Genomic DNA, 25,922 nt, shown 5'->3' with positions numbered 1-25,922 from the left:
TTTCATTACTTTTTTTTTGGTGTATAAAGAATAAACATTAGTTCAACATAACTGATTTTAAATGGTCTAAAATTCAGTTAGCTAAGACAATTCACTGTAAAATCCTAACTAATGGAGTGAGGAGCAGAAGCAGTGAGAGAAATAAAGAAGGAACAAGTCATCACTCAAGCCCAGCAGATAAAATGTGTTAGAACTGACTGTCCCCCTAAATATGGAAAACAATATCATTGGTATTTCAAGCCGGAGGTAACAACATCTGACATAATAACAGAAATCTATGAGAAACTATCTAAAGAACCATAAAGGCACTTCCTTTCCAAACTTAGGGTCATAGACAAACTCAAGCTTCCTAAATGCAACATCTACAGTTCTACTCTATGCCATAAAAACAGAACAAAAAAATTTTACAGACTAAAATTAGCATTGTTTTTCAGCATAGAAATGTTTTACCTGCATGAGTTTGGTGTCGTGTCCAGTGTAAACAACTATGCCAAAGACCCACTGAGTGTTTCTAAGCTGTGTACCTCTTAATAAGATCTGGTCAGGCCCAAGGGCAACAGGGCTAAAAACAAGAAATAATATTTATATTCAATGATAGTCTGAAAATGAGCATGAGCTTCCCCCTTAAACATAAACCCACATAAATCAAATGTTTACTCAAATTTGAAATATTTCACTGAGGAACAGTCAAGGAAGGTTATCATTAACTTAATCTCAAAAAAAAAAAAAAGACCCACCAGAAAGGTTTCTCTTATCCATTGATCACTACAAAAGAATTTTTTTTTTGTTTTCCTATAAAATGTTAGAGGAAATTGTGTCTCATAATCCGGTTATAAAACTAAAGAAAGAAATTGCTCAAATAATCAGATGTTTATTCATTTGGGAAACCCGGTTTATTTTAGAGTTCATTATAAGAAAAAATAGCAATAAAGCAATAATATCAGATTTGTCAAGAATAGCAATGATCAGATAAAAGGCCAAGTGATCATTTAGAAACTCGAAATGGGAACCGGTGGAATGGCTCTGCACACGGACTGAGACGTGAGGCGAGAGCAGTCACATGCAATTGTCATGGTCATTTGGGGTTGGTTCCCACCATCAGGTCCCTCTCTATGGGTCTGTTCAAACACTAGAGGTGGAGAGCATTGATCAGCAGTGGATTACAGATAAGCAGAGGTCAAAACTGCACCCCAACGTAATGACAAAAAATGACTCTCCGACAATAAAACAATGCCAAGAAACAAAGACGACAGAATATAGACAACAGGGCAGTGGATATTTTCAAGGAAAACTAACTGTTGTTCCTTTCATTTAACTTTCTAAAAACAACTCCTACTTAAGGGTCTCTCTAATGACACCATTTGCTTTCACACACCTTAGGAAACCCCCTTCCACTTTTCTGGATAACAGCGTGCAGTCAAAGCCATCTCTCCTCCCTGGCAGGCAATACACACAGAAAGAACAGGCCAATGCTGTGAGTCTCATTTCAGACCCTCTGGCTGTTCTTCCTTAACAAAAATCAGTTCTTTCTTTCAATTTCAGGGATGGTTTAAATTGATTGAAACAGCGGTTCCTAAAAAGCTTATATCTAAGCTAAACATGAAGAAATCCCACTCTTTTTGAAATATTGTGAAAGCAAAAAACAAACTAATATATTCCAAAGCTCCAGTAATTCTTAGTCCCATTCAAAAAATTAAAAAAATGCTAAGAAAGGGGACAGTGATACCTTTTCCCATCTAAGTTCAAGTTTCCAGTGAAGTCATAGAGGTGGCGGTTGGGCCCTTCACATTCCACAGTCCCAGACAACTTCATCAATATCTCCCTGGTCTGCATATCAGCCGTGTGATTCAAACCCTAAAATGGTAAATCAAAAGAGGAAATGTATGACAATCTTCCACATCGAGGGACAACATTCCACATCCCCACTGTTAATCTAAATTATGAATCCTCTAAAATGAAATAACTTGGGAAGGCTCAGGGATCAGACTGTCAAGCCACAAGATCAACATTAGGGCAGGTTTGTTCACAGGCAGCAATCTAACGCAAAAGTTTCAAATGAATTCGATGAAGCAGAAAGTTAAGATTCCACCACTGCGCTGGAAACACCTGAGTTTAGTAACCTTTCACATACTCAAACGCCTTACAGAAAAGCATATTCATGAGCTATATTCTAATATTGGTGATAAGCATAAAGTACCCCTTTAGAACAGTGTGGTATCTAGCACACAGTAACTCCTCCTTAAACAGAAAAAAAAGTCTAAATCAAATATTTGAGGTGGAAAAGAAAGATATGTCAACAGAATTATCAAACTCAACTTTAATAATAGTATTAAAGACTATTCTTCATTCTAGAATTTTAAAATATGGTAAGAATAGCTTTATTTAAAGAATGGAAATTTTGTATCTAATATACCACTGTCTAAAATTAGAATCTCCATTAAAACACTGGAAAGGGAGGTACCCATTGTTTGTCTAACTTCATCTCTCCCCGTAGGTGCTGCACTTTCCACCATGCAGCTCAACCCCCGGAGGCTCTCCCCACAGGCACCAACAGAGAGCACAGTGAGATCTAAGTCAAGGCACGACCCCCTTCCTGACCCATTCACGGAGGGAGCCCACTGGTTTAGGTCCATCAGCACTCTTAAGCAGTTCCCCTCATAATAATAGAGGGCATGTTCTCCCCATAGCTTCCATTAGGGTTCAGGCATAACCTTCTGTGCAGAAATTTTTTTCTTCCTGATAAAGCACTGGCTGGTACACATGGGGACCAGGTTTGGGCCTCCTTGACAATACGAGTCGTAAAACGTAACTTTACCTGACGTATTTTAAGGTTCGTCTCCCCATCTAGATTAGCTGTTTCAACATAACACATTGCCTGAGGTTCACTAAGGAGAGAGGGGAAAAAAGCCAAAGTTTAGTAAGGTCCTTCCACAAATGTGAAGCTCATAAAGACTCTATGAAAGGAAACTATTTCTGCAGACAAGCCCTTCAAAAGAGTGCTACAGTTGACCCTTGAACAACCCAAGGAGTCAGGGGTGCCAACACCAGCCCCCACTGAGCAGTCAAAAATTCAAGTTTAACTCTTAATTCCCCATAAATTTAACTACCCCTCAGTTGTCCCTCAGCATCTGCAGGCAGTTGGCTCCGGAACCTCCCATACCAAATGTGGATGCTCAAGTCCCCCACATAAAATGTTCACTGACCAATGCACATCATTGGCACTCTGCATCCTCCCAACCACGGATGGAAAACAGTATTTACTGAAAAAACCCACACGTATGTGGGCCCACATACTTCAAACCTGTGTAATTCACGGGCCAGCTGTATGAAGGGCCACTTTAGTTGCAGTAACTGGTAGAAAGACAAACACTCATGTTTGGGGCTCAACACCAATACAAATGATCTGCCCTTATGGGCCCCACATAATGGCTGCCCGACCTCAAGTAACAGAAATAACTGAGGGCAAATGAGAAGGGGGCGGACAGGTTAGGGCAAGCGCATGATATCCTAGCCAAAGGGTATGGGAGACACTTAAAGTCTGAGCCCTGGCCCACTCCTCCTGACCGAAGGAGCCTCCCCAGGCAGTACAAACCCGTCTTCTGAAAAGTTACAGCCATGAGGGCTCAGGAATCAAGGCACAGGCTTGGCAAGCCTCTACAGCCCTGCTCCTTGTACTCTGTCTACAGGCAACTTTTCAATCAGAACACCTGATTTTAAGGACAGAAAACTCAAAAACTAAAATTAAGCAGAGCAGATACTAGCTGCAGTGTTTGGGTTTAGGCAGCATTGTCAGTGGCTAAGAGAAGGGACTGTGCCACCCACCAGCCAAGTTAAGATCTGGTGCTACCTCTCCTGGCTACGTGGCTTCAGCAAGTTGTTGAAAATGCCTCTGCTTCCCTGCTTTCTCCGTGTAAAGTACAGACACCCAGGGTTGTTGGGACGATTCATGAACAATGTCGTCAGCAGGCTGCTTGACACGAGTGCAGACGAATGACCACCCTGAAGACCAGATGTCCGTCTCATATTGCAAACAGGTTTTCTGAGGGCCACAACCAGAAATCTGACCCCAAACCAGCAAGCGATCCACATTTTACTGAGATTTTCTTTGTAAGGGAACACGAATGCTACCCCACATAGAGAATGCTTTAACCACTCCTTTGAGTGGTGGTTAAAAATAACCACTGAGATACCTTGAGATAAAAATTACATTGAGATAACAGGGTTATTTTTAAACCTTCTATCTCAAGCAGAAAATTCATGTCTAGGCTTAAACTCTTGTGTGTGATCAAATCCAATAAAAGAAACATTGTCTTCAACCCAAAGAATATGCATAGAATGTGAGCATCTGTGATTCCCAACAGGAATATAGAAGTTTTAGTCTTGACCTCATGTCATTTAACCTTGAACTCAAGAGTACTCTTACTCTAATTTTGTCACTCATTCTTTAATATGTAATCTTATGTATCGAGCCAAAGAAAAGTCAATGACTGTCTTGTGTATTTAAGCCACTTAGTGCTGATACCTTTCTAGTAAAAACTACCTAGAAAATGTGGCAATAATGCTTGGGCAGAAAGAAAGCAAAACGTGGATGAAAGAAGAGGAAACACCATCTGCAGGCCATGGTTACGCTAAGAAAATGCCCGCACTTCTCTGAATAGCTAGTAAACGGTTCTGCGGCAGAGATTGTTGGCAGGACCCCTCAGGAGACTGGATGTGAAGTCTCAGACATGCTGCCACCTGGAGGTTACTGAAGTCATCACTCCACTGCTCTCGAATGTTCTCCTACAATAAGGAATAGCCCCAAATAGCCATGAGACTAAAATGAATAGATACATGTGAAAAAGCTCCCCCCAAATAGGACAAAGGAATAAATAGGAGAAAGAAAATTTAGTATTAAGGCAGAAAAGAGCAAATGACAGGTAATGGAAGAATAGGCCAGAGAGAGAAAGCTGGTGACTCAGGGTGGAAGGCTTGAGATGTCAGCAGTCACCATTGAAAATTTTACTGTTTCTTAACACTATTTCAAAAACCGTGCCCACTCTGGCACACCTGACCTGGATGACAGCAGGACCACGTCTGCTGGGAGATACTGCCCATTGACGACCTTCACAACGTCTCCCACCGTCACCTAGAAAACCAGGGGCAAGGACAGAGAGGCATGAAAGAAAAGAAAGCACAAATGGCGATAAATGTGGTTAAGTATTTGAAGAAAAATTACTATAGTACTATGTCATGAAGTTTAAGGTGGAGAAGCCCAAATTATTTTCCTTGACAAGAACAAAAGTATAATCTTTCGGTACAGACAAATGTATTATTACCTCTTTGCAATGATACTGAATGAAAAGGGAAAAAAGGAAAGAAAGGGGAGGGGGAGAAAGATGAGTCAGAACTATCAAGGTCTCTTTTTCTTATAATCATTCAACCACTTACAAATCCCACATCTTGACTGTGGGCCAGTGCCGCAGCCGGGTGCAGTTGGGCAGACTGGTTAAGTGCACAGCTCTGAATTCAAATCCTCCAGTTGTGTCCCAGCTCCTTACAAGCTCTGAGTGACCTTGAACTAGTCCTATTGTAACAGGGTGCAGCCAAGCAGGGTGCCCAAGCACGAATTTGTAGTGGGGTCCAGAACTCAGCATCCAGGAAATATTACAAATATATATATATAGGATGTCCTCACCCCCACAAGTCTGAGCTGGGGATGGGACACATGGTGCAGGGCCATTGAAGGTTGTTTTGAATAGCAATAGTTTTGCAGATAAACTCTAGAATGGTTATTTCATGTATCTATAACCTTTAACTGGTTTCATGCATATGTTAAACAGCTGTGAGCCAGGGGGATGGCAGTGACTTTAACCCATGATGCAACTGGGAAGCAATTCCCCCTGGTTACAGAGCCTGACTAAGAGCTTGGAGATGATTGGCTCCACACCACAGGGCCACACCTTCCCAGACTTACTACACAGCCCAGTAAAGCTGGAAGAAAACAGGAATGCTGGCAACTGTGGCCAAATGTGGGAGGAGTCGGAAATGGTGCAGCAGGAAAAGATTGGCACAGGGATTTAAACACAGGTGCAGCAGCATGCAGTATCTTTTTGGGACCACTCGGCTTGGGCAGAGAAGAACCAAGGACGTCTTTTTCTGAAATACAGAACCTGAGACTGGGCAGAGGGGGAAGGAAGGACTGTGTGTTTTGTGGGCATTCTAAAGAACTTGGGGGTTTCAATGAAGACTTTAAATTATTACTCTTAAGTTTGTATAACTCTTTAAATAATCCCTTCCCTTTTAACCAATCTCTGACATTGAAACACGTCTTTCCCTGGTGGTGAGGGGACCCCCGAAGCATTGAGAGACATCTTTCCCTGGTGGCGAGGGGACCCCCGAAGCACAAGGTTGAGACCATTTGGTAATAGTATATTGCTCACTCACCCCCGCCCCCACCCCACCAGGTCTGTTCTGTAACACTAATAAAGTCTGTGGGTATCACTTTTCTCATTCAGCTGATGAAACCAACAGAACTCATTTCACAGGATTACACTGAGGATCATATGAGTTAAAACATGTAAATCACATTTTTCCCATTTTACAAATAAGAAAACTGATGCTCAAAGTGAAATAATTCAATCAGGGTTACACAACCCAGATTTAAAACTGAGCCATCTGGCCAGTGGTCTGATAAAAAGGCAATACTAAATTCATCCATGAACAGTCCACCTGAAAGGTCCCCCAGAAATATACCACATAAAACAGAAGATTCATACAGCCTCAAGAATTTGCCAGAAAAATAACCGTAGCCTAAGTCAGAGACAACCATGAGAAACACTCCACTGGACAGAAGACCCCAAGCCAAGGAAACAGGCATCTGAAGAAAATAAGCACCATGGCCAAGTGGCTACAGATCCTTTAAGTGAGATCACATGAGCACCTGGCTGAATGGAATGTAGGCTTTCGAGTCCGGCGGGCCTGGGCCCAAATCCCAGCTTCACAAGTAACCCAGCTCTAGAGGATCTTGACAGGCTCTTTTCCTCTCTGAACTCCCATGTCCTCACTAATAAAATAGGTACAAACCTCCACCAACGTTGCGGGGCTGATGCAGTGACTAAGGAAATAAACACACACACCTGGCATGACACAGGCACGTGTTAGTCTCTGCCGGCGGGAGTGTTGAGTGAACAAGCTCTAGGAGTGTGAAACTACAGGGTGGTTACGTGCAGTTTAGTTTAGTTAAACTCTCTGACAGCACAAGGAGGGCCGTCCCCAGCACACTAACCAATCAAAACTCAGAATGGGCACTGTCTTTTCGGTGTCGTATTCTAACCCATGTTACTATTCCCTCAGAAATCAAGGATTTCACATAACATGATACTTGTGAAAAACCACTGGATTTTGCAACCTGGGAGAATGGCCCTAGCCATTTAATTTGCAATAAAAAAGAAATGTTTACTAAAAGGTGTCCTATGAGTGCTGTGAATCACTCATCAAATTGCATGGGAAGTCTAAGGAATCAGGCTTGACATAGGAAAGGGTGGTCAGTTAAATTCCAGAACTGCTGTACATTTGAAGTTAGTGCCTGCTTTTAAGTAAGCAAGAGGAAGACATATAATTAAAGTATCTTCCATAACGAAGAGAAGTCAAAGAATAAATGCTACAGAGCTACTTTTAAAGAATCAGTACAAAAGCAAGAAATTCCTATGAAAATTGAAAAGGTTTTGTAAGTGTAAAAATATTTTATGTAAATAGTTTAATTACATAAAACAAAATCAGAAGAAGCAATTAGTCTTAAAAACTAGAAAGGAAAATTAGCCATGTTTTTGAAAGGGAAAAAAAGCAGTAGCTTTTTTTAAAATTCAAAATGGGAGGACAAGGGAAATTAGGGCTTTCTCCCATCTTTATTATTGAAATAAAGAAACAATTATTCCCCAGTAACAAAGTACTAAGAAGTTGCATGTACATGAGAAACTACTTGGAATTTTGTTTGAAATTGGCTTTCTATTTGGTGTTCTTATGCCTAGTTGTCCCTTCAGTGGGTGAAACTATCTAGAGCAAGAAATTTTAAAGTGAAGAGACCACCCTCCTGGATCCTTGAATTCACTCCAGCCTCAGAGGATTTCTCAAGCCTTTGAACTTTGAAGAATAAGCCTAAAAGTCTTCTCAAAGTCAACCAAAGTTGTCGAGATCCACCCCAGAGCTGCCTCTCAGCATTTCCCAATGGCTCCGCTACATCCTGGGGACCACTGACTTGAGTGCTGGCAGTTCCGATTAGTTGTTATCGCTTCGTGAGGCCTGAAGCTAGTGGATTCCACTGTGCCTGCCTTCTCTGGCACTTGTTACCAGGGCCCTCTCGCCACCTGTCCTCTCCCACATTCTCATCCTATTCTGAACAGTTCTGCAGCTGTGCCTGGCTTTCCCAGGCATCTCGGAATTCCACCCAGTTTCCTCTGTCTTAAACTGGTTGCCTCCTGTTCATCCTTCGAGAGCACACTAGAGCATCTCAAAATGGGAGCCTTTCCTGACCCACCCAGATGTCCCCAGAGCTCCTGAAGCACCCCCGTCCCAGAGTTCAGCGCCTGCACTGCACACTGTTCTGCTGCCTATCTCTGGTGCTTCTACCCTGTGGTCCCCAGACCAGCGGCATCAGCCTCACCCAGGGACTTGTTAAAAACGCAAATTCTAGAGCCTGCCCTAGAATGACTGGATCAGTGCTTCGGAGAGTGCAGCCCAGCCCGCATGTTGCACCAGCCCCCCAGGTGATCTGGATGGCCGAAGTCTGACAACCCCTGGAAAAACAGCTCCTTGAGAGCGGGGTCAAGCTACTTCTCTGTGTCCCCAATGCCTAACACAGTCTGGTGCATGCCTAGAGCCCCATTAAAATAAACAAACAATACATTTTAATTGAAATAAAATACATAGTGAATCATATTAATAAGTTGTTGTTTTTTCCTCCAAATGTGTATGAGGAGTTCACGAGGCCATTGGCCCCTGGGCCCAGAATTCGCAGATCATCACTCCCCTTTTTCCTGTTTCAAGCTGCGTCATCCTCCCCAATCCACGCTGTTCTCCGCACCAGCCAGTGTCAGCGCCTTTCAGGGGAGGAGGCTGGCAGCAGGAACCTTAGAGAAATAGGCCATTCCAAAACGCCATGGGAGTCCTTGCATTCTACAGCATTTCTACTCTCTGTGGGGTCAAGTTTCCAACCCCTTGACAAAGAATCACCCCACTTCCAAGTGAGAGTGAGGTCAATTAATAGGACTTCTGGGTTGTTACCAAGGTTGAGGTGTTATCACAGAACACTACAAAGGGACTCCTATAACAAAATAAAGACAAAACAAAAACTAAAATGAAGACTACAGTTACCATGTCACTGGCATTTTGCAGATTAAAGATCACAGCAGCAATTTTAAACACTGCTTACTAAACATTTAGCAAGAGAAATTATTCTGAGTTACACTTCTAAAAAGTAATTTTCTTGTGAAATCATGTAAATTGGCTTTGAACAGCGGAGAAATGAGAGTCATCCCCCAAAACCATCTGTGACTTTTAAGAAGGTCCAGCTAAAACAGAGACTCACTTAAAAAGCTAATTTTATCAGATCCGAGAAATGCAGATGGCACAGAATATAGCTTTTAAATTTTCTGTTCATCAATATAAGCAACCAAAAAACCACACAATTCCCCAGTGCTGCAGACTTCATGCCTCCGGGATGTGGAGGCTTCTGGATGCTGTAGAGTGAAGAGCAGCAACTACCTTTGTCCCCAGTCGGCCCTGCCTCAGAATCGCAGTGGGATGGTTTCCAACCCCTACACCACACCCCCTTCCTGCATCCCAAAAGTTAAAAAACCTTTAAAAAACTGAACAGAGATAAAGAGAATGGAAGACCAGGGAAAGTGTTTCTTTTGATCTTTCTTATCCTCTCCCAAGGACATGCTTATTGGTTTTAGAGAAAGAGGAAAGGGAGGAAGAAAGAGGGAGAGAACCATCAATGAGAGAGAAACATTGATTGGTTGCCTCTCGCACACACCCCGAATGGGGACTCAACCCGCAACCTAGGCATGTGCCCTGGTTGTACCTGTGACCTTCCAGTTTATGGGACAAGACTCCAACCAACTAAACCACACCGGCCAGGTCAAAATGTTTCTTAAATTGAATTTAGAAACTAGAAAATGCTTCGAGATTTTAGAAATATCCATCAGGGACAGTGAAGTTCACGACTCTACTGACACAGTGAGCACGGTCTAGAAGGTGCAGAGAAGGAAAACACGCATCAGTTCTAAGTAAACCTCATGGGAAAACTCCACAACCTAAACTTACATTGGATAGGAATGACCCGTGTCTTAACACAAATTTTATACTGTAATCAATACCGGCAATTAATTACAAGTCATCAATACAATCTGGTATATCTTTAAAAACAGTGTTTACCTCTTTCCACATAATGGTATGCCACATACCATTTCTTAACACTGAAAAAGAAAAAAAAATTGTACCAGTTAATATGGATGATAATCAAAATAAGCTTTCCCAAACCAGAAGGCTCCTTCCAAAATTCCACTTTCAATTCCAACCTATTCAAACACACCGTGTCCTCAGACACACAGGCATGACATCACCATTGCCTACGACAGAGCCCCAGTCCACATGCCAATGTGCCACGTGTGCTTTCACACACGCACACACATACAGATGGACGTGTATACGTTAGATCTGTTCACCTTTAGCCCAGAAGAAGAAAATGACGCTGCTGTCACAATATTTACCAAAAACAAAACAAAACAAACACCCCACACGAACACAGCTAATGTTCTAGAAACCAATACAGGAAAATCTAGACACACAGGTAGGGAGCACTTACAAACCAAGGATAGGGATGCTAGGACTTTTTATATATATAAAATATGTGGAGCTCCTGAAAGGAGCTCATATTATAACCTTTTCTAAAATTCTAAAATACACCAGTCCTATTCAAATCTTAATTGCCAGGACTCACATTTTATTGCCTTTGTTGATCATTTTGCTGTTTCTTTAAGGTATTTATAGATCATGCCCCCAACTTATCTCAACACTATTAACTACTTGTTTAAAATTCCTTAAACACAGGTCTCGTTCTCAGGTTTTCCAGTGGAAAAAGTGACCAGCCTGGTATCTTACCTATTGTTTTCTTTTTGTTGACTGCATTGTCTGCCTTATGTCGCTTCTGTTACAGAAAGAAAAAAGTTCTTAGATTCAAAAGTTCCAAATGAATAATTAAAACAGCAGACAGTAAGGATCAATTGGGGGGGGCGGGGGGGCAGGAAACCAACTGCCCGAGATGCCAACAGTCTCCAGTTCAGTTCAATGGTCTGTGACCAGCACGGCTGGCGACTCCAGTGGACAGGTGCAGCAAAGGTAAGACACATCATCTGCTGTGGTTCGAATTACTGTATTTAGGTTCTAACAATGAACAAGCACCTTGAAGTGTGAAACTTCTCACTCCTCTTTTGTTTTACATCAGACTGAAGGAATGACTCAGTATGNAGTAAGGATCAATTGGGGGGGGCGGGGGGGCAGGAAACCAACTGCCCGAGATGCCAACAGTCTCCAGTTCAGTTCAATGGTCTGTGACCAGCACGGCTGGCGACTCCAGTGGACAGGTGCAGCAAAGGTAAGACACGTCATCTGCTGTGGTTCGAATTACTGTATATAGGTTCTAACAATGAACAAGCACCTTGAAGTGTGAAACTTCTCACTCCTCTTTTGTTTTACATCAGACTGAAGGAATGACTCAGTATGGTAAACGTAACAACGACTGAATTCACTTTATTGATAAAAAAATTCTGGGGCAAAATATTTTTGCTTTTATCCATTTTACATTTATTCATTTACCTATTCCCAGAAAAAATGCACATATGATGCGTGCATTTTTTACCAAAAACAAAATACTTCAAGTATGGGGGTGAGAGTAGGAGAGAAAGGGCCCAGACTTAGAAAAGAGGATGGAGTATGAATATGGTTATAGCCAGTGACCTTGGAGACACAGTGAAATCAGTACGAGGAGGGAGAAGATTCTTGTAAAATTACCTCGGCACAGCCAGCACAATGCTGGACAGCAATACAGCCCTGCATTTGCCAGCAAATCAGCAAACTCTACAGGAGCACATCACTGATAAAAACCAAAAAGGGTCCAGGAACGCACATTAGAAAACACAGTCTGAACTACTTCTGTGACGTTGTAGGGGTATTAAGGACACTGCATGCACCCATTCCCTCCCTGCCCCCCAAAAACACCATCATGAACTTTGAGAGGCTAGTCAGGCTATAGACCAATGTCCTGTCTCAAACAGAAAGCCCAAAGCAACAAATGAGTTACACTATATCCAATAAAAGGTTTTTATTATCTGAAAGCAAAAACTTACAAAATCTTCTACAATCTCTTTGATGCCTGCAATTGTTAAAATAATGATCAACGGCACCAGGGTGGTGTATCTTCCTGTTGGAGATACATCTGGGATTTGCTGCAAGACAAGAAAGAGACCAAAGGAGGGAAGATGACAAATTAAAGTCCTCTACCAAAAAAATATATATAACCCCACTCATTCTTCTGTGGTTCTTCTCCATGTCTGCTACACCAAAATAATTACCTTATTTAAAAACCAGCTAAGTGTGTTACATATTTTTAAAATTTTATCCAACATCGCTATATGTAGAACAGAATAGACTTTAAAAGTAAGACCCGAAGGCCATTTTCCGGTGACTTTTTTAGTAATTGCAACTTAAGGCATGCGTAAAGGAGTCTTTCTTTGTGCAAGATCGTGTGTTTGTTCATTCAAACAATAACGGGAGGAAGAAAGGAAATTACATTCAAGTATTATGACACGTTTCCAGGCAAGTGACCTTTCAGCAAAAGCTTGTTCTGCACGTAATCAAGGTTCTGAATTTCAAATGAACTTTTATGAAGAAGTGTTACCTGTAATAAGGCAATGAAGAGGAAGAAGGCGTTAGCAGCTCTTCTGATCTGCTCATACAGGAATCGAGGTAGAAATGTCAACACGCTGTACTTGGCCGTACTATAAACACAAAGGAAAATACTACTATCAGTTACTGATGTCAACTCTACAAAAATGAGAAAACACAAAGTTTCAAATATTTTACAAGGGGTTTTAAAAAAACATTTCAAAATTCAGAACAAGTGAATGCTGTGCTGGTCCTTGTGTGCAAAGCTTCTTTTTATAAAAGGACAAACCTGTTGAGGAAAAAATTCTATGCAATCTTTGTTTTCGAAGTTTAATATACATGTTCATTAAGTTTTCATACAGTGAATTGGCCCACCTTCTAGGAGCTACGTGCTACACACACAGTGAGCATGTACTGAATGTTTCAAAGATCACAAAACAGAAAGAGGCCCACATTCCAAACACAGTAAGAGATGGACACTGAGATACAGAGGAAGGTGGAAGTATCCGTTGGGCAGCTCACACGAACAAGGCAGCAGCATCCTTCCGGGATCTGTGGCGCTCTACAGTTCTTACTACAGAGCCACTGATTCAGTGTAGGTCAACTCTGTAAAACGAGCCCGGGAAACAGGCATGGGAACAACAGGCCATTGTCCCCCTGAATGCCCGTCACAGACAGTTACCCAAGCACACCTGAACAAACTCCGCTCCTCCCACATACCCTTTATTTGGCCACCTCTGCTCACGCTCTGCTTCCACCTGGGACAGCCTCTCCACAACCACGCTACCCTTCCCATTTTACACTCCCATCCTTACCTCTTCCTTTAAGCATGGTCACATCCACAAAAACTCCTTCCTCCAAGCCCACGGTGTGGTGTTGATACTGACTGATACAGTATCTGTTTGGCTTTAAATTGTATTTATGTATCTATCCCCAAAATAGATTCTGAGAACAGTAAAAATGTTTACTTCGCCTTTAGATGTCCCTAGCTCACAGCATATGGCCAACAATCAATGAACGATGAAACAGTCCAAAGGCATAAACTGAGAACCTGAAGGAGGAAAATGAACCCCACCTCCTCTGGCTGCTCAAAGGCATATCCATAAAAGTGCCTGCCCGACTCCGAGCCCCCCTTCTGAGGGCATGCCTCTGAACCAACTCCTCACTGAAATGTATGCCAGCAAGGTTATCCAGCGGGTTTCAAACACACAGCCAGTCGGAGGCGCCCACACAGAAGAGCTCAGGAGACAGAAGACTAGAGGCACGCGCACGGCTGCAAGCCCTGACGGCAGTCAGTCCTGTGACGACAACACAAAAACCCAAAGCTGACAACCCCCAAACTACAGCAGCCTGAGGTGACTGGCTGGAGCAGGAAATTGCCCCCTGTGTCATTTAGTGCCACTTCCCACGGAGAGGACCACCCCCACGGTACCACAGCCTGGGGTTTGCGAACACGCGATGGTTAGAGGCATCCTTTTACAGGCAGACCTATTTTTAGCTGTCTTCTGCTTACAAAATTAAACATACACAACAAATTATATGACAGCCACTTTTAAAGAACATGATACTCAAAGAAATATCACTGAAAGAGCAAGAAAATTTGTTTACATGGAGTCCCTGCTTGTCTACGCGGCCCACGGATAACAAGATGCCATGGTACAATCTGTCCAGGCAGCCCAAACGAGCCGGCACCAGGCTCGTTAAAGAGAAGGGGAAGCATGTGTGTGAGAGTCCATGGCACCAAGGTTTCCTGCCTGCGGTTTGCAGGACAAAGTCAGACAGAACGCCAGGCCTTCCTTCACGGCAGCCCTAACCGATAAAATAAAGCAACCAACCCAGGACAGTGCAGGCGGCATGAAAATCCACATAACTTGAAGACTTGCAAAAGCATCTTATAAGACAGTTTGACCACCACATTTGAACCCAAAATTCCAACTGTATGAAAGAGACACATACAAGCACAGTTGGCATATGGCCCCATCTGTGTGTGAGTGTTTCCCTCTAGAGTAAAATACTAAGTGTTCTTAAGAGGACCCGATGTGTCTGGAGGCCATGAAGGTAAAAGTTTTGGGAAGAAGAAGATCCTGTTTTATAGGAAACTGATCGGCATGGCAATGGCGAATATGGCCCAGCACCATACAAGAAAACTGATGGGGCGCAGGGCGGCACACAGGACCCAGGCATGCAGATCGGCTTTCCCACGGGGAACCAGGCCGGCAGGCATTGTGCCTAGGCTGCTTTAAGGCCTGCTTTTGCTAAAACTCCCTCATCCTGAGTTAAGACTGCAGATGTTTACTGTGTATCTCTGAAGTGACTCCCTAAAGTCTGTGCTAAACCAACCCAAGGATGGAATGTAACCAGATCAATCACTTTTATCATTCCCTTGCATTTGCAACATTTTTTCTTTGTTATCTGTAAGAAGTAATCACTTAAAGTAAACCTAAGGACAATGAATGAGAACATTCTTTGTTGTAATGTGACTGGAAAGCAATAAAAGCCTGTCCAGGAAGGGGTCAAAGCGTGCTTTCTCTCAGAGAGTGGCTGTGCCTTCCCTTTTCTCCACAGAACTTGCGCAGTCCATGTGAATTTGTCCATCAGATTCACAGCACACAGACCCTGGAGTCTGCATCACTGTTTATGTCAGAAAATCAAGACAAAAAGGAAGGTGGGGGAGGGAAAGCATACTAACTTTTACTCTTCAACTGGAAAAATGAGTCTAAAAATATTTGCATCCTAAAATAGAATCAATGTAATCAATAACTCAGAGAAAATGGCATTCATCCAGGAGATGGCTGCTGTCCAGCATCACAATAGTGGCCTTAATTACAGCCCTTATGTGTCCTGTTACAGAATTAAACACCTAAAACTACAGCTGACAGCAGTTCCCATCAAAATCACTCTACCAGGAGAGTTTATTTATGGCAGTGTTTCTCAAACTTAAAGATGTATAGAATCTTCTAGGGTTTTTAAAAGTGTATTGTATTCATCAAGGCTCTCCCAAGAAACAGAACAAACAGGAGTGTGTGTGTGCATGTGTGTGCACACGTGTGTATCCACACACACACACATACATACAGGGAGAGAGGTTTAAGGAACTGGCTCACAAAACGGTGGAGAGTTGGCCAGCCCAAACTGGGCAGGGCGGGCTGGCGGGCTGGAGACCCAGGGAAGATCCGATGTCCTTTGAGCCTGAGGCCCTCTGCTGGCCGAATTCTTCGTTGCCCAGGGAGGTCAGACTCAGTCTTACCCAGGCCTTCGGCTGACCGAACAAGGCTCACCCACAACATAGAGGGCAATCTGCTTTACGCAAAGTCCATGAATTTGAATGTTAATCTCACCCCCCCCCCAAAAAAACAACACTTTCACAGGAACATCTGGAATAACATTAGACCAAATATCTGGACACCCAAACCCAGCCAAGTTGACATAAAATTAACCATTGCCTGTATATTCTGGTCCCATAGGTCTGGAGTGGTCCCGAGATTCTGTATTTCTAACGATTTCCCAAATGAGGCCAATGCTGGTCCAAGTAGTACACTGTGAGTGGCAATTACCCTTGAGGAGATACATTTGTTCAAATGCATCTGAAGTCGATCCAGCTAAAAACTGTAAGATACTGAAGGCAGGGACACATCTACCATTCACCATACCAGGAAAAAGAACATCTATAGGTGAAGTGAACAAATGAAGGTGCTTCCCAGCAGAAAAATTTGTCTCCCTGGGTGAACTTGTCACCCCCGCAAGAGTCCCACTCACACTGCACGTGTCAGCGTCCCTGCCAGAGTACTGTTCACAGCAAGGACAGGCAGGGGCTACAAGCAAATCCAGGCGTTTAACAAGTCCTAGAACCGAGAGAAGAGGAAGAAATGACCAGAAAAAAATAAATGTTTCCTGTGGTGTGCTCAATTTCGCCTACACGGCTGCTATACCAATGTTTCCTGAAACTGGGTAACACGAAGAAGGACCAGGGACTAGTAAAAAAAATCTACCCATTAATCATTCATCCATTAGCTAATATTTACTGAGCCCACTCTATATACCAGGCATGGTGTTAGGCCCTAAATGGGACCAACTGGTCAAAAACACACACCCTTCAGAAAATTACATTCTATCGCAGAGATCAAACTTTTAAAAGTGCATAGCAGGATAGATGGTGGTGAGTACTGTGTAGGAAGAGATCAGAGAGGGAGGTGTGGGGGCCCACTGGTAGGGTCCGGGGAAAGGGGTTACTTCCGTGGAGGGATCTGGGAGGGGCTCACTAAGAAAGTGCTGGATGAGCGAAGCCCTGGAGCAGGGGAAGCGGCAGGAACGCGCTGCGTGAATACACAGGGGAAGACCTTTGGAGAGAGGGAAGCCAGTGTTGTTCCTCCTGCTGGAGGAGCACTGCGGGGTGCGGGGTGGGGGGTGGGACAGGGTGGGAGGAGCCGCGTGGAGAAGTGTGAAGAGAGACCACAGGGACCAACAGGAGCCTTGCAGTTCATGTTCACACACTGGCCTTTTTCTCTTCGAGAAGTGGGAAGCCTCCGTAAGATTCCAAGAAGACAAGATCTGGCAACAATAGCATTGTGTGCAAAGCATCCCCTGGGGAAGCTGACTCAGGACGAGGAAAGGAATTAGGTTCTGTGTGTGTGGATGGGTTCCTCTTGGTAACTGTTAGAAGCTGGCAAGTGTAAGAAATCATCCATTAGAAAATAGGGCCGGGGGCTACCCGCCTGTCACAGGTCATAACGCCCTACAGAAGTCTGGTCCCCACAACGCAGCACAAAGCAAGAGCCCAGAGGTGATGCTTGTGTTTCCCCAGCTGTGAGAAAAATGGAAGTTGACAACCGTTCCCCAAAGGCAACTCTAAAAGGCAGTAGCTGCTCAGAGTGTCACTTCCCCTTAAAACAAACCACTTAATATTCACTTAATATTAAGCTATAACCCACAGTAAGCTATAAACTAGCTTAACATTCACCTTCAAAACGTGAGCAGTACATCCACACTGAAGTGTAGACAGCCAAAAGCCATCATTACTGTTTTTATTGTCCTGCATTACATGGACAGCACATTTCTCATATCTGTCTAAAGGACAGTAGGTATTTGACACTGACTGAAAGAGTGAAAGACCCTTTTATTTTTATTTTTTAATACTTTACTGATTTGATTTTTTTATTTAATTATTGTTCAAGTACAGTTTTCTGTCCTTTACTCCCATCCCAGCCCACCCCCCAGTGCTCCCCACCTCCCTCCCACTTCCACCCCCCCTTAGTTTTCGTCCATGTGTCCTTTATACTTGCTCCTGTGAATCCCTTTAAAACTCTAAACAAGAGCCGCCTGTGTGAGCCGAACCACTGCTCCGTGACCACGTTCTGGAAACCTTCCGTTCTACCGGCTCCCAGAAGATGCCTTTCACCTTTGTCCTCTCAAACTATTCCCTCAGCAGGAAGTTCTGGATCATTGGAGAGAGAAGGCAAGGAGATCACACCATGTCCTAAGAAGGTTTTGCATGTCTTCAAAAACAGTTTAATTCACTTATCCATGAAAACTGCATTAAACTAACTCACAGAAAGAGCAAGAGCAAGAAATACCACTGAATACAGAGGCCTCCCCCAGTGGGCCCTGCACTGCAAACGACGTCCCGTGACACCACCGTACACATGGAGCTCACCCACAAGGACGTGCCAATGGACAGCAAAGCCTGCGCCCCCTTGCCTGGCATAGACTCCTAATGCTTTGCCAGCCATTTTTTCCAAATTATATTCTGGAAATCCCCTCAAATACAGAAATTCCTGCTGACAAACAGGGCCTGTCAATACTAAAACATGACTACCTCACTAGAAATGTTCACTTCATTTTACAAAGCTACTGAAATTTCACCAGTTACAAGTAAAGGGTTAGTAAGGTCACACTGACATTTTTATTTTCAACACTTTTTCTATTTCTTAGTTTACAGCTGCAGAAACAAACAAACAAACAAACAACTGCTGGACACTGCCTCATCTCACAGCCTGCTCCCAGAATGCAGTAATAGCACCCAGACTGCATACTATTAGCACTGCAGTTCTGTGTAGTATGTTATTGTGGCTCACACAGGCTTTTCAGCCAGTTCTTTTTTTCTATAGGGGTAAGAAGTCTTTTTAAGTATATTTTCTAAGGGGTAAGAAGGCCTTTTTCCCCTCTGCCCTGCAGCATTCCCCACTCCCTCCCGTCAGCATTTCTTCTCCTCAGTTCATGTCCATGGGTCATACATAAAAGTTCTTTGGCTTCTCCATTTCCTATACTATTCTTACCCTCCCCCTGTCTATTTTGTACCTACCAGTTTTGTTTCTTATTCCCTGTACCTTTTCTCCCATTCTCCCCTCTCCCCCTCCCCATTGATAACCCTCCATGTGATCTCCATTTCTGTGTTTCTGTTCCTGTTCTAGTTGTTCATTTTGTTTGTTTTTGTTTTTTTAGATTCGGTTGTTGATAGTTGTATGTTGTCATTTTACTATTCATAGTTTTAATCTTCTTTTTCTTATATAAGTCCTTTTAACATTTCATATAATAAAGGCTTGGTGATGATGAACTCCTTTAACTTGACTTTATCTGGGAAGCACTTTGTCTGCCCTTCCATTCTAAATGATAACTTTGCTGGATAGAGTCATCTTGGATGTAGCGCCTTGACTTTCATGACTTTGAATACTTCTTTCCAGCCCCTTCTTACCTTGAAGGTTTCTTTGGAGAAATCAGCCGATAACCTTATGGGCATTCCTTTGTAGGTAAATGTCTCCTTTGCTCTTGCTGCTTTTAAGATTCTTTCCTTATCTTTAATCTTGGGTAATATAATTCTGATATGCTTTGGTGTGTGCTTTCTTGGATCCAACTTCTTTGGGACTCTCTGAGCTTCCTGGACTTCCTAGAAGTCTATTTCCTTTGCTAGATTGGGGAATTTCTCCTTCATTATTTTTTCAAATAAGTTTTCCATTTCTTGCACTTCCTATTCTCCTTTTGGCGCCGCTATCTTGGATGTTGGAACATTTAAAGTTGTCTAGGAGGTTTCTCAGCCTCTCATTTTTTTTTGAATTCTTGTTTCTTCATTCTGTTCTGGTTGCATATTTATTTCTTTCTTCTGCTCCAAACTGTTGATTTGAGTCTCAGTTTCATTCCCTTAACTGTTAGTTCCCTGTGTATTTTTTTTTACTTCACTTTGCATAGCCTCCACTTCTTTCTTTACTTTGGGACCACACTCAACCATTCCTGTGAGCATCCTGATTACCAGTGTTTTGAACTCTGCATCTGCTATGTTGGCTATCTCTTCATCACTTAGTTCTATTTTTGGAGCTTTGATCTTTTCTTTTATTTGAGCCATATTTTTTTGTCTCAGCACACCTGTTACATAGTAAAGGGTGGAGTCTTAGGTATTTGCCAGGGCAGGGCAACCCACTTGGCTGTGTTGTGGCACTGTATGTGGGGAAGGGATCAGAGAGGGATCAAAGAGGGATCAGAGAGGGAACAGTGGTGCTTGCTTGGCTCTCGGCCGGCATTCAGTCACTTTCCACACTACCCATAAGCAAATTGGGCCCCTCTGGTGCTGATTCCCAGGCAGGTGTATTTGAGTATGTTCCAGGACACTGTGGGTCTCTCCAACAAACTCTCCTGTGAGACTGGGAGTTTCTCCTACCACTGCAACCTCCACAGGTTTTTATAGCCAAAGGTTTTGAGGCTTTATTTCCCCATGCTGTTACCCCAGTTGCACCACCTGCCTTGCTCCCCAGTTGTTCCTCTGAGTTTACTCACACGCAAACATGGGACCACCAAGTCCACCAGCCACTGACTCACCACCCACCCTCTCCACCCCAGCTGCCCTTCTCTGCCCCTCCTACCGGTCCGGAAGAATGTTTTGTCTTTAACTCCTCGGTTGTCAGACTTCCATACAGTTCAATTTTCTGGCAGTTGTGGTTATTTTTTGCTTTTAAATTTGTTTTTGTCCTTCTTTTGGTATATATCTACCTATACCTCCAGCTTGGCCACAAATCTTCTGCCTATTCTTTATAATACACATATAATGTGAAAAGTGCATTGAATTTTAATCAACTTACAAATATTGCTTTGAAAATAAATTCATAAACTAGACTCCCTGTGATTCCTACTAAGTAATGTGAATGTTCTATCATATTTCTAAAATTTTTTTTCAACTTAGTGAGTCAGCTCTGGACACGAAGCAGTTTATTTTACATAGAAATGTGGGCTGGAAAAAGAAAACAGAGAACAGATAACATTCTGAGCACAGAGCATGCTGCCAGGCAAATCCCTCAGTGTGCGTGACTCTTAGAGAAGTAGCTCCAAATGCAAGACAGTGGATGCTTACAGCTAATACCTCTAAAGGTGGCACCACTGAAAAGTGCGTTTTTAGTCCATTGCTTTCAAACAAAACTTTTTTACTTTACAATAAAAATAAAATGAAAAAGAGTTGTGAGACTCACCCAACTTTGCACTGCAAAGCTCAATGGATCATTTTCAATGAGATTCTCTATCGTCAATAAAAAGGAACAATGAATATGTATTAGGAAGATATCTGACCTTATGGCAAATGAGTACAGAAGGGGTCACAATTCAGGCCTGAGTCTACCATGGCCCCAAAAGAAAAGCAAAACAGGTCAAAGTCTACTGTATTTAATTATAACATCTCTGGCCCTTCACTCAGTATTCAATATACTCTTTCTAAACACAGGAAATGAACTCTGTCGAAAGTTAAGATTTAAGGTTGTCCCAGGCTCTGAGAGTCTAGAAAGGTGTGAGGGGACTCTCTGAAATCAGGTACCAACATAGAAGTGCCTAAATCCATCCTGCTCATACTCTCTAAGCCTCTGCTCTCAGTCAAGGAGACCACTGAATCTCTGGTTGCAAGAGGAAGTCATTATAACTAGCCTAAAAGGTCACCTCCCACACAGGCAGGGTCCCACACAGGCAGGATCCAGGAACTGTAACAGTGAGTGAGATCTGTAGGGGGCGCTAGACTGAAGCAGACTAAGTGGGAGACTAGCAGGAGGTGAAGAGAGGAGTACACAGGGTTCACTAGTGTAGGATGCGCAAAAATATACAGTAAGACTGTCAGTTCTTTGTGTTGCAAAAAGTCAAAACCCAAGGCAAGGTGTATCATTTTACTTTTGTGAATTTCTCATATAATTGCCAGGCTTTATATTCAAATGTTTAATTTTCATTGAAATCATCTTTAGGTTTTGTGTGCTTTCCAGTATGCATTTTTATAAAGTGAACACACCCATGTAGTTGTCTACTTGAAATTTAACACAAGGAACAGAGCCTTTGTGGCTATGGTTCTAAAGGGCACCTAGCTCCTGGCTCCCAGGTACAAAATGCACATACATTTATCACTTCTGCCTATCCAGGCACCACTTAAACAGCGGAAAGAAATGCAAAAATACACAGCCACTTTTTAAAAACTAGGAATAGAATCATCAGCCAAGAAGTATTTTCCCTTCAAATAGGCTCCCTTGTCCTTTTTTTTGTCTACATGCCTCCAAGATGCCTTCTGATTATGAGCCACAGCAAAAGAGGAGCCTACTGGGGTTCTGTACCCTGAGGAAGGGCCCTTGGCCACATTCGAGGCAAGAAGAATGGGTTCCACTTTCAGATCTGTTTTCTGGGAAGACAGGTCAGTCCATTTTTGAGAAAGTAACTCAGTTCTAACAAGGGGAACCCTGCGTTAGGCAGGGTTCTCCAGAGAAACAGAACTGATAGCACATACATGTAGAGACAGAATGAGATAGATCGGAAATGTGCTCACACTATTATCCAGTCTGGCAAATCCCAAGATCCGCAGTCAGCAAGATGGAGACCCAGGAGCGCCAATGGGGTAATTCCAGTCCAAAGGCAAGAAGACAATGTCCCAGCTTTAAGGCCATCAGACAAGAGAAGTTCCCTCTTACTCAGTCTTTCTGTTCAACTGGGACAGTTAATAGATGAGACCCACCCACACTAGACAGCTCAATCTGCCTTACTCAGTGTATAATTCAAATGTTAATCTCATCCCAAATCACCCTCACAAAAACACCCAGACTAGTGTTTGACCAAATATCTGGGCAGCCCATGGCTCAGTCAGGTTGACACATTAATTAACCATTGTCATCACTTATTAGACACAACATCAGTGTGTCGGGCCTGTGGACAGAAAGGGAGAGGCTTTACCTTGCAAAGCAGAGGAACCCAGGAGGTGAACACACCAGCAATGGAAGACAGATGAGGCAAAGGTGGAGAGCAAAGGGAAACATTAAAAACACAGAGGAGCTGAGCCAGGGATCAGGGCAAAGAATGTGGAGAAACTTCACAAGATAAACAATAATGGGCTAAAAGCAAAGACCTTAAAAAAGCAGCATGGTTCCTTTCTCATAAACCCCCTTATTCTGGCTACACAGAGCCCTTCCGTACATGGCCAGACTGCTATTCCCATGGCCAGAGATCCAAACATTATTCCCTAGGCAACCTCACAGGAACACAGGAAAAACAACCCTCTACACACGCTTGGTGGGAACACCTAAAAGTAAGTTCTGTTGTCTGATCCATATTCAGAGTACCCCACCACTGAGTCTTCTATCCCCCTCTCTCCCTCACCCCAGGAAAATGATTGGATATGTATAGAAAATTCCCACTGTGAAAAAGAGATTCAGAAACAAGAACAACAAAAAAAGGAGACTTGAGGAAACAGTGCAGCAAAACTTAAAAATATTTTTAAATGTTAACATCCTCAGAGCTATAAGGTGGTAATGCATTCATACAAAACAAAAATAAGTTCTGAAAAAAATAAAGGTTATAACTTTTGAAGATAAAAATAAGATTCTATTTCTTAAAAGTAACACAATAAAAGAGCTAGTGCTGGGAACCAAAAGTCTAAGATAATGCAATCACAGGAGCGAAAAATAAAAGTGAGTCATCTCTGAAAAAGCAAAACAGAAAAACTGAGATGAAAAAGTAAAAGAAAAGAGATCCCAGAGTACCAAAACGAGAGTCAATATCCAACTCTTAATAGAGTTCTACAAAAAAAAAAAAAAAAAAAAACAGAGAAAGAGAACATTTAAAAAGTATATTTAAAAAATTTCCCAGAAGTCTAAGAAATAAGGCTTCTGATTGAAAGGTTTCTCTAAGTACCCATAACAAGAGACCTATAGCAAATACTTAAAATTATAGAATGCCATAATTTTTTTTAAAAAAACATGCTTATAAAAATAGCTGATTCAGCCCTGACTGGTGTAGCTCAGTGGATTGAGCACAGGCCTGTGAACCAAAGGATCGCAATTCGATTCCCAGTCAGGGCACATGCCTGGGTTGCAGGCCAGTTCCCAGCAGGGGATGCACGAGAAGCAACCATACATTGATATTTCTCTCCCTCTCTCCTTCCCTTCCCTTCTAAAGGTAAACAAATTATAAAAAAATAGCTGATTCATAAAGGGAAAAATCAATATGACACTGAACTTCTTAATAGCAACATAAACAGCTGGAGTTAAGACCATAGATGGAAGGCAGAAAACAGACAGGGGAAGGGTAAGAATAGTATGGGGAATGTAGAAGTCAAAAAACTTACATGCATGACACATGGACATGAACTAAAGTGGGGGAATGTGGGTGGGAGGGGGTGTGCAGGGTGGAGGGAAGTGAAGGGGGGAAAATGAGACAACTGTAATAGCATAATCAATAAAATATATTTTTTTAAAAAAGACTTCAGATTTCTATACCTAGCCAAACTATCAGACCCCTAAATTTACTTTTCATGTAAACTTTCCAAAGCAAATACTTATTGCAAGATGTGTATCAATAAAACTAGAGATTAATCAATAAAGAGAATACATACACATCCAAAAACAGGGAATCCAACTCAAAAAGGCAGGAAGAAAGTTCTGGGATGATTGCTTTATTCTGTATCTGCAAAGTAACAGTCTTCCTAGAAAGGAAGTCTCTAGGGGAGAGTGTAGTACTGTAGAACTGGGTGATTATTCTGAGACATTACTTTTATAATATACAGAGAGATAGCATAAGTATATGTAATCTAATGGGGAAAAATAAGGATTGATGTGTAAAACAAAACTGTTCCAACAGAAAAATAAGCAGTAAAAGCAAGTTACACCAGGAAAGTGACAAATATACTATACTTCACTACTTGGCCCTGATATAAATAAGTTAATTTTTCATCTACAAGAGAATTAAGAGAGAAAATTCTAAAGCTAATTTAGAAATGTGGTGGAAAATACCTAAATAATTAGAAACTAAGAGTTCAAAGTGGGTGCCTTTAGTGGAACAGAACCAGAATGGGAGAGACGAAGCTGGAGACTACTGATTTTCATAAGCTTCCATGCCATTTGAACTTTTAACCACCTACATGTGTTATTTCAATATTTATTTGATACTTTAAACAAAAATTAATAGTATCTAGACATAACTGTCAGGCAATCATCAGTTCTTTTTAGCTAATTTCAGGAATCGTCATAAATGAGAAGCTGTTTATTGGAACATCAAGTCAGGCTAAAGACCTAATTTATTCTTTTATGTACTACTTCCCACCACAAAAAGATATAGTAATTGCTCATAGCTGATAGAATCCCTACAGTCACTACCTTCTACCAGCAACAACCAGGCACTAGGTCGAGAATAAGAAAGGGAAATTCCAGTCTACCCTGTGTGAGTCTAACAAGAAGCGAACATCAGCACAGCAGTTGGAGCACAAAACTTTTATACGGTCCTTCCCTTGAGAAGAGCAGCCTGGTTTTCAACACAGGAGTCTCTACCCTATCCCTCAGTCCACAGGAAAAACTAGAATAAACTCCTCACTCAACTGCAAATCACTTTATCCTGAATACTATTAGCTCTTAAGTTCTCCTGCTTCCTAATCCTCTGCCAAATTTCTAGAACATCTTTGTTTTCTTCTTATCAAGGCACATCTTTTCCCTTCTTCCCAGCCAACAAGCCCAAAGGGTCATCTTACTTTTCCCTATTCTTGTCTACCAAACACACAATCTGTAACCCAC

General features: G+C 42.4%; 1 protein-coding gene across 3 annotated transcripts in view; it reads right to left on the bottom strand.

Annotated features, from left to right (window-relative positions):
- ATP8A2 (ATPase phospholipid transporting 8A2) overlaps positions 1–25,922 on the bottom strand; it is a 562,260-nt gene that overhangs the window by 425,768 nt on the left and 110,570 nt on the right. For 2 of the 3 annotated variants that reach the window (XM_037058854.1, XM_037058855.1), the window contains exons 3-10: positions 12,938–13,037; positions 12,387–12,485; positions 11,143–11,188; positions 10,417–10,457; positions 5,055–5,128; positions 2,816–2,885; positions 1,727–1,854; positions 451–562 (exon numbers count right to left, since the gene is read on the bottom strand). In XM_037058854.1, the coding sequence (XP_036914749.1) occupies positions 451–562; positions 1,727–1,854; positions 2,816–2,885; positions 5,055–5,128; positions 10,417–10,457; positions 11,143–11,188; positions 12,387–12,485; positions 12,938–13,037 (670 nt within the window). Of the gene's footprint in view, positions 1–450; positions 563–1,726; positions 1,855–2,815; positions 2,886–5,054; positions 5,129–10,416; positions 10,458–11,142; positions 11,189–12,386; positions 12,486–12,937; positions 13,038–25,922 lie in introns of those variants that run through there. The other variant, XM_037058856.1, reaches the window with a different exon arrangement.

The sequence above is a fragment of the Sturnira hondurensis genome, unplaced genomic scaffold (genome assembly GCF_014824575.4).
Source record: "Sturnira hondurensis isolate 20B ecotype Veracruz unplaced genomic scaffold, ASM1482457v3 Scaffold0010428, whole genome shotgun sequence".
NCBI classification, from domain to species: domain Eukaryota; kingdom Metazoa; phylum Chordata; class Mammalia; order Chiroptera; family Phyllostomidae; genus Sturnira; species Sturnira hondurensis.
Note: the sequence above shows the minus strand (reverse complement) of the source record. Positions and strands in the feature narration are given on the sequence as shown.